The 9214-nt window shown below is 48.0% G+C and overlaps 1 protein-coding gene and 1 non-coding gene across 2 annotated transcripts; both read left to right on the top strand.

Moving 5' to 3' along the window:
• The first annotated feature begins 2014 nt into the window (after nucleotides 1–2014).
• trnaf-aaa lies at nucleotides 2015–2087 on the top strand. Its single transcript has one exon. It is a non-coding gene; the product is annotated as a tRNA-Phe (tRNA).
• Nucleotides 2088–4861: 2774 nt separating this feature from the next.
• On the top strand, nucleotides 4862–8987 carry cldn5a (claudin 5a). Its single transcript, XM_020537409.2, has one exon. It carries the CDS (start codon nucleotides 4997–4999, stop codon nucleotides 5645–5647), a length of 651 nt encoding a protein of 216 aa, XP_020392998.1. The 5' UTR covers nucleotides 4862–4996; the 3' UTR covers nucleotides 5648–8987.
• The last annotated feature ends 227 nt before the right edge of the window (nucleotides 8988–9214 follow it).

Here is a 9214-nt window from a genome sequence, read left to right as displayed (position 1 = left end):
CTGCATCTCACTCAGCCACTGGTTCTCAGAAACATTTGAAACAATAACCTCGAAATATTGCACTGATCTGTATCATTAATCAAACAATGACTTCCATGGTGTTATTTGTATTCACGTTAGTTAAACCGGAACTTCCGGTCTCATCAAACCGTGCACTCGATTTCCTTCCCTACCCCAAGTGAAATTTTGAATAAGGCAACGTATCACGAATTTCAAACGAACTTCTACTAGCTGTTTTTCGAACTGTTTATCTTTCTGTGGACAGAAATGTGTTGCAACATCATGGAAACGATGTCTCTCTACACCTTTCCCTACCTCTCTATCCATTCATATATATAGGTAGAGGATAGAGGTTGGTGAGCTCAGTTGGATGCATGGATGATCACAGATGGTCCGCAACATAGACTGACGCCAATAATTCCCCTACCGGCTGAGTTATCATTGCAGGACTCTACCCTCGCCTGACACGTGGTGACCCTCGAATTCAATTATCACCAGTTTCCACACCTCCTCTCCCGAGCCCTTTCTCTCTAATGAGAGACTGGGACTACGGCGACTTCACCTTTATAGGTAGAGGGTGTTATTTTGAGGGCGTTCTACATTGGTTTCGTTACGAATTTAATTCTAACTTGCAAATGTTGTTCGGCAATAAAATGTTTCGTTCATGTTCTCGAAGCCAAAACCATTTCATAGATGTTCCATTGTAAAAACGAAGTCCACCAGACGTAGATTACTGCAACTCACAAACTTCAATCTGAATAACAAACCTGATCATGATTATAATTCAACACAGTATCCAACAGTGTGGGAGTAGTTTTGCTTACGCTTGCTCATGAAGCCAGTGACACCAGCAGTTAAAGTATTAGCTTTTATAGCATTGAGTGGTTAATAGCTCCGTTTAGAATTCTTTTGGAGGAGGGAGTGGTGGAGATTGCCAGTTTCAAAATCTCCCCACCCCCGGCCTCATCCCATGACCAACCCTCCCTCTCATCCTCGCCTCCTTGACCTGACACAACCTGTCCATCTTCTCTCCCACCTATCCACTCCTCCCATCTCAGTGACCGATCCCCACCACTCCCTACCTGCACTCACCTATCACCATTCCACCTACCTTCCCTAGCTCCACACCTCCTCTATTTATTTCTGAGCTCCCTTCCCCCTCCCCCATTTCTGAATACGGGTCCCGACCCGAAACGTCAACTTTCCTGCTCCTCTGATGCTGACTTAACATTTTGCCCGTAGTTTTACTCTCACTACCCCAGCTCGGAGCTGTTTTTTATATTTTGGGCATCTGTTATAGACATAGATTTCCTTTTCCTCGGCCTATTGGCTAAAATGGCAAGGGAAATCGCCAGATTCAATAGCAAAGCCGGCTTGTATTTATATAGGATAACAAGGTGTAGAGCTGGATGAACACAGCAGGCCAAGCAGCATCTTGTATTTATATAGCAAATTAACATAGTAAAATGTTCCAAACAAAAACAAAAATTGCTGGAAAAGCTCAGCAGGTCTGGCAGCATCTGCGGAGAGAAATCAGAACTAACGTTTCGGGTCCAGTGACCCTTCCTCAGAAAATGTTCCAAGGGGTTCAGAGGAATGCAATCAAACGATAATGACACAAAGCCCCAAAACGCGGAAATTTCGTCAAAAAGAGGGATTTTAAAACAAAAGAACCCGGAAGGGAAGGTAATCACGAGTCAGTTCCAGGGTTTTGGGGCAGAGGCCGAGAAGGTCAGGCATAAAATACGGCTGCATGGATGAGGGAGAAATTGGGAGGGGGCTAGACTATGGGACGGATCGTAAAATCCAGCTGTTGGTGTGGAGATGGTGCCGTGAAAGGCAATGTGCAGAAGAGCTTGGTCTGAGTAACGGCCCAGACCCCAACTGTACACAGCAACTTCTGCCCCCATTGACCACAAAAGCACAATTTGCTGGAGAAACTCAGCAAGTCTGGCAGCGTCATGGAGAGAGAGAAACAGTGTCTTTCAGGTCCAGTGATCTTCCTTCGGTGAATGCCGAAGTAGTTCAGTTGGGAGAGCATTAGACTAAAAATCTAACGGTACCTGGTTCAATGCCAGGTTTCGGCAGGTGAGGCCTTTTGGGTGGCTCAGTGGTTAGCACTGCTACCTCACGGGGACCCGAGTTCGATTACAGCCTCAAGCGATTGTCCGTGTGGAGTTTGCACATACTCCCAGTGTCTGCGTCGGTTTCCTCCCACGGTCCAAAAATGTGCAGGTTAAACAAAAACAGAAATTGCTGGAATAGCTCAGGAGGTCTGGCAGTATCCGTGCAATTTCTAGTTTTGTTTCTGATTTACCGCACCCGCCGTTCTTTCGGTTTTTATGATGTGCAGATTAGGTGGACAGGCCCATGCTAATTTGACCAGTAGTGTCCAGGGATGTGCTGGCTAAGTAGATTAGCCATGGGAAATGCAGGGCTATAGGGATAGGGTGGGTCGGGGTGGGATGGTCTTCGGAGGGTCAGTGTGGAATCGATGGGCCGAATGGACTGCTTCCACGCTGTAGGAAATTCTGAATCATTGACCTTGCCCTACACTATGGTCGCTGTTGTCCACTAAGTCGCCTCGTCAGCAAAACACAAAACCCTCAGGGCCTTTGCAGGATATCCTAACTATCCACTTCACAGAGGGACAAATTTATGCTGGATTTATTTAATAATGAACAAAATAAAGCTACAGCGTGTTCTCTTTTTTGACACTGCCGGCTTCTGCTCGACCTCACTCCGGGTTCCTACACTGACAAAGAAAAGACTGAAGCTGGGAGGCGAGCAGGGGTTGGGGCTGGGGGTCTCGTCATTCCTAATATGTATTTCCAGCAGATTTCTGTTTTAGTTACAGGAATCAGTCTGCACCGCTTGGATTTCCTTCACCAGAATTACAAGCAGCCGCTGTGAAGTTCCGGAAGCGCCGTTCCGTTTCCAGTTTCTGTTCGTTCTCCGGGAGCGGGGATTTCTGGTTTCCTTACTTTTTTTCCCTCATTTGGTCCCTGTTAAAGTGGAAACAAGGGAGGCGAATAAAGTTCGCGCAGATTCTTGGTAATCGCTCTTTGGGAAGGCACCCAAGTCCGAAGTTTAACCAGTAGTAATCAAGGCTTCAAACAGAAGCGCACACGGCGCTTTCTCCTCCACGTGAAGTAATTGTCTTGAGTTACCTCTCCCTGGGCGCTAAAAGTATTGCCATGGCGTCAAAGTAGCCCTAGCAAGAATTTATCTAATCCTGTTAGATGCAGTGCTGAAGACAGCGCACACAAATGTTTGGACCTTGAATGTAGGGCTTCTGGTAATTCTGATAATTTTTACCTTGAACATTTCCAAATGGTTTTGTTTTTCACTGTTCTCCATATAACAATGCACCCCCATCGTCACTTTCCCCATATCCATGTTCCTATCATTGATTCTTCTTAAAATATGTACGGTGTCAGCTCTCATCCCCTGGGGGTCAGTGCGTGTTCTGGTTTGCTATCTCTCTCAGTAAAGTGTGAATTCATATCATTTTCCCCTTTGTGTGATTGAGTGTCTTTGAGTGAGTGAATGGGTGTGATTGAGTGTGCGTGTGCGAAAGAACATGATTGAGTGTGTGCCAATGAATGGCTGTAGAGTGAGTGAATGAGAGTGTGATTTTGAGAGTAAATGAGTGTGAATGAAGGAGTGTGTGCGTGAATGTGTGTAAGAATGAATGAGTGCGTGAATGCGTGAACGAATAGTATGAGAGTGAGTGAATGAGTGTATGTAATTGTGTGTGAGTAAATGAAGGAGTTTGTGTATGTAACTGAGTGTGCGTAACTGAGTGAGTGAATGAATGAAGGTGTGTGTGAGAGAATGTGTACGTGACTGTATGTATGTGATTGCGTGCGCAATCTCACCGTTAATCCATTTCGATAGATAGATTCTTATCACTTATTTCCTTCTGTGGCTACTTTCTGACTGACCTGAAATTGCTCACCTTTTTGATCCCCCTCTTATGATTCCAACCCCCTCTCTATCATTGTCAATTAATAAATAAACACAAGAAGAATACACGTATGGGTATTGAAAATTTAAAGCAAAACTGCACACTAGAAACGCTGAGCAGATCAGGCAGCGTTCGTGCCTTCTTTTCCTCTCCTCCTTTAAGAAACACTTTGATTGTTAACCGCCCCTCCGAAATTCCTGCCCTGTGGCTCGGCCACCCCTACTCCTCTGTAAAGCGCCATGAGACTTTTATCCGAGCGCTACATCTGCGCTAGATAAATGTACATTGTTGGCCCTTCTGCCCACGGATGCTCTGCTCACTCTATGTTCACATCCAAACGAGACAGCTGAACATATCCGGCCCCGCTAACTTGACGCTCAAGCGAGACAGTTGTATATAACCAAGAATGGGATTTAACGCAGCGCCTATTGGAGCTGTATATAACCGAGAATGGGGTTTAACGCAGTGCCCATTGGGGCTGTATATAACGGAGAACGGGGTTTAACTCAGTGCCCATTGGGGGATAGAGTCATCCTCATGACACCAGCTCATTGTCCTGTCTTTTTGCAGTGGCTGATCTTTGTTTTCATCGTCACAGATTTTTCCATGGACGTGTCTTTGCATTTTTATTTAAATTTCACAATCGGAGTTTGATTTGGGCGGGGTAAGGGGGGAGTGGTGTGAATTCTGACCTCTCTCCTGGTTTTGGTGCTGCATTTGGTGCCGTTTCCTCACAGTCCCTGTGCAGCGGTCAGCATCGCTCCGTGTTTTCTGGTCATGGATTGGTTACTGGGGCTCGGGGCTTGGCTGCGATTGGTGAGCTCGGCCCGCCCTCTTGGCTTTTCTTGTCCAGTTGCTGGGGGGCGCGGGGTCTCAGTGTGAAGCCGAGAGGGAGGGAGGGACGGACGGGAGGTTGCTGAGGAGCGCGGGAGCGATGCCCATCATTCACCAGGAGCGCAGCGGAGGCGCGGAGAGCCGCCGGCACTGAGCAGCCTTCGCCTGGAACCCTCTCAGTCGCCCGCAGGGATGCCATCGGCCGGCTTGGAGATTGTGGGCCTGGGACTGTGCGTCCTGGGCTGGCTCGGGGTGATGCTGGCGTGCGGGCTGCCCATGTGGAAAGTCACGGCTTTCATCGAGAGCAATATCGTGGTGGCTCAGACCGTCTGGGAAGGGCTGTGGATGAACTGCGTGGTGCAGAGCACCGGCCAGATGCAGTGCAAGGTCTACAACTCGCTGCTCGCCCTGGAGCAGGATCAACAGGCCGCCCGGGCGCTGACAGTCATCGCCTCCATCCTGGGCCTCATCGGTTTACTGGTCACTATCCTGGGCGCCCAGTGCACCAACTGCACCGAGGGGATCACCACCAAAGCCCGGATTGTCATCAGCGGGGGGGCTATCTTCATCGTGGCCGGCCTTCTCGCCCTCATTCCAGTCTGCTGGATGGCCAACACCATCGTCCGCGATTTCTATGACCCGGTCGTGCCGGTCTCCAAGAAACGGGAGATGGGGGCCGCCCTCTATGTTGGCTGGACGGCCAGCGCTCTCCTCTTCATCGGGGGCTCGCTGCTCTGTTGCTCCTGCCCCCCGAAGCAAGACCAGTCATCGTTCGCCGTCAAGTACACGGCCCCGAGGAGAGCATCGGCGAACGGGGACTACGACAAGAGGAATTATGTGTGAAAACGCAGATGACCTGGGGAGACCAGCATCGGACAACCAGGGGAAACCTGAGCTCCCAACCCGATTCCTTACTCCTGCTGATTTCAAGCAGTCTTTTTTTTATTTAATGGATTTGTATTGTAAACGAGAGAGAGAAAAAACAAAAACTGGTATTCTTTATGCATCTGCAGCTTTGGTTTAATCTTTGGAGACGCGCACCTCCCAGAGACTTTGCAACAAGTTAGATGTTAAAAACAAACGTCGGAGCAGTCGCTTGGACTTTGTACGGTTTGATTTGCAAATGGGGCTATCTGTCAGCAAGTCTTGAGTGAAAAGTGCGAGCGAGCCTCTGCCCTCCCTAGGTTCCGGACCGCATTCTGGGCCGGAGTGGGGGGCGGGGTGCAAGGTGCGGGGTTTAGGCTGGATTCATGCGCATGTTTCGATGTGGAAAGGGACAGAATGCGTCTCCGTCACCGCCTTTAGCTATCGGTCATCACAGCTTCAACCCAAACCTGGCATCAGATCATAGATGTAGGTCTCCCATTCCGCCCTCCTCTTCACACTTTAACCAGACTAAGTGTAGAGATCTGTCTCTTATTGCTAAACCTAGCTGTACTCAGTTCGTACTGTCCGCTGGTTGCTGAGTGCAGTTAGGCTTATCATTCATTAAGAGACAAATTTCGGCGCAGAGTGAGCTCGCCATCTGGTTTATGCGGCTGCTTGGTGTCAGATTGTCCCAGTTAGATTTCGCAATCCAATTTCTAGGCGATCCATTCCACCGACCCTTCTCTTTGCCGCCTCGGAGCAAGGAGCTGGCTGCTGTTTATTTTCACAGATTCACTTCCCTCCCCATATGTGATTCCTTTTTTCAGATACCCATCTGTCGGCTGGGGTCAATCCGGAGTGAGCAGCTCTCTCTGCAGATGGCGAGCTCAATATTAACGAGAAAGAGAGAGAATGGGCGATGGAGACAAAACTTGAGATGTAGCCAGTAGTGGTGCCTGAACAGTATTAATGTAGACAGTATTATTCATTGAGCGACATTAGCGCACTGTGGCACATGCAGAATATGTTGAGGATGTGACAAATTCCCAAGGCAGTGAATGTGGTGGAGACAGTCATTATTGCTGGCGGCGTTCATACTGGGACTGTAGTCATCATTGAGTGAGAGATGACAAATAAGTGTTGATGGTTGGAGCAATTTTAATGTCGCGATTAATAACCTTTTTTTTCGTAATCAACCCGTTCAAGAGATGTTATTACACACCTCTGGAGCGGGGGAGGGGCGGGGCTTGAACCTGGGCCTTCTGATCTAGGGCTTGGGACATTGCCACCGCGCCACGTCGACACATTTTTTTAAACCCCAGTTTTCTAAAGGTTTCGGCCACCCCGTTCCAATAATTTTCTGATGAAGGGTCTAGGCCTGAAACGTCAGCCTTCCTGCTCCTCTGATGCTGCTTGGCCTGCTGTGTTCATCCAGCTCTACACCTTGTTATCTCCGTTCCAATAATGATCGCTTACACTGCCTCTGCGAGCTGGAGGCTGAGAAGGCGCTACCATCGTCCTCATTCTACTCGATTAGGCTCCCTACATCTACACGAGCCACCCTCCGGCAGCTTCGGTCTTTGACTCAACTTCAGACAATGGCCAGCAGAAGTGGCCAAGTGAGTGGCTCGCCGGGGGCTTGTCACCATGGTTAGCAGCGACGCCAATTCTCACTAGGGAAGCCCCGGAACCGGCTCAGTCCAGCCCAATCCAGCAAACCGGCTTCGCATCCAAACCCCGAGCTCCAGCAGCACTTGAGTGAACCGCCACCGAGATATCCTGTCCCCCTGCATCAACCCGGCTTTGGGTTCGTTCGGAGTTTCCCATCTGAGACTCGGGGCTGCATTTTAACGTCGGGTGCAAAGCGGGACATGCAGAATTGGCAGCCAAATACAGCAGCGCCCAAATTTTGTCCTCACGGCACTGAATGAGAAAGAAAGTACGCAAGAGGAGCCAATTCTTTTTCGATCGTTGTACAGCGCCGCCCCAAAATTAAAGACAGCCATTTAAGGGGTTTAGCATTAATAATGCAATTTCTATATGACACAAGGCATCCCTACCTGTCCCGGCAAACCGCTCCAAATCCACTTTCCCAAGTGCGGTTGCAATTTGCCTGCCGCCAATCCTCGTACCCAATTAAATTATTCCAATAAAAGCTGAGAGAACTGTGGCTGCTGAAAATCAGACACAAAAACAGAAATTGCTGGAAAAGCTCAGCAGGTCTGGCAGCATCTTTGGAGACAAATCAGAATTAACGTTTCAGGTCCATTGACCCTTCTTCAGAACATATTTGAATAAGTTATTCAACTAAAGTCCTACATTGCCCACCTAAACCAGACGCTAACAAATACCCTCCACCAAGGCTCTTTTATCATATCTGTCTTACATTATCCCTTACTCCCAACTGAGTTGCCCTTATTTCAGTAGCAGGATGGTCCATTTATGCGGGGCACGAGGAGCCATTAAATTATTGCTGTCTCTCCACCGTTAGGCATGTTTATCCGAGTAATGGAATCTTCCTCAGGGAAACTGGAGGAGAAAAAGTCAACGATAAATTAAGTAAATTTGCGCTGTCCTAACCCATTAGAATGCATGAGGCGCCGCAGTCGTGTCCCTACTTCCGAGCCAGAAGATGCGTCCTCAAGTCCCTCCTACTCCAGAGCTGTCTCATCTCATGGTTAAATAAGTTGATCCAACATAATTCTCCTAGCCGCTGAGATTCTGCTGCAGAATGTGTTTCTGGATTGCGCTCCCAGGCTGGTCGTAAATTCCATCCCACAAACCAAAATTCTGTTGCTACAGGTCGCCTGTACTGTGTGGGAGTGTTCACCAGACTGGAAAAAACCAAACCTGCCGGTGTGAACCTTTGCTTTATTTTATATATAGATGGAATATTTGTGCTTCTACATTTTTCATCATCTGTACATGGGAATGGGGACTTGAAAAAGATATTCACCCTCTACGTTTTCCTTCCTAATTAAGTGACAGAATTGATCCTGGGCCAATGAATTCATGTCACTTCGAAGGTAGGGTTCCAACATTGAGCAGGACGTTGTCATACTGAGTTGTAAACGTTTAAAATGACCTGTATGCACCTTGAAGTTGCCCGGTCAGATGCATCTCGGTGCTTCACTAAACCCAACGATAACAACTTTACACTGCCTTATAGCAACATGGCTAATAATTAATTGCAACCCTCTGCCTTCACCGTTTGCACTTTTGCTAATGGACGCTGATCGACTAATGTACAGGTTCGATGTTTTCTATGCCACTGTGTACAATCTCACAATATATACATTAAAACAAATCATTGCTATTCCTTAGCCTGTCTGCTTAGTTTGTTGAGAAACCGCTGAACGCCTTTCATCTCCCCGTCAAAACTGTTCCCTGCTCATAGCGCTGTCATTTGGAAAGGTTGAGACGGAAGCAGTTTTGACAAAAACGTCAAGAGACAGGAGATTGTTACATTTTCTGTTTAGTATCATAGAGTCAGACAGCATGAAAACAGACCCTTCGGTCCAACTAGTCCACACCGACCATGTT

The sequence above is a fragment of the Rhincodon typus genome, chromosome 24 (genome assembly GCF_021869965.1).
Source record: "Rhincodon typus isolate 14 chromosome 24, sRhiTyp1.1, whole genome shotgun sequence".
Classification (NCBI taxonomy): domain Eukaryota; kingdom Metazoa; phylum Chordata; class Chondrichthyes; order Orectolobiformes; family Rhincodontidae; genus Rhincodon; species Rhincodon typus.
The sequence above is the reverse complement of the archived record's forward strand: the minus strand, read 5'-3'. Positions and strand labels throughout refer to the sequence as shown.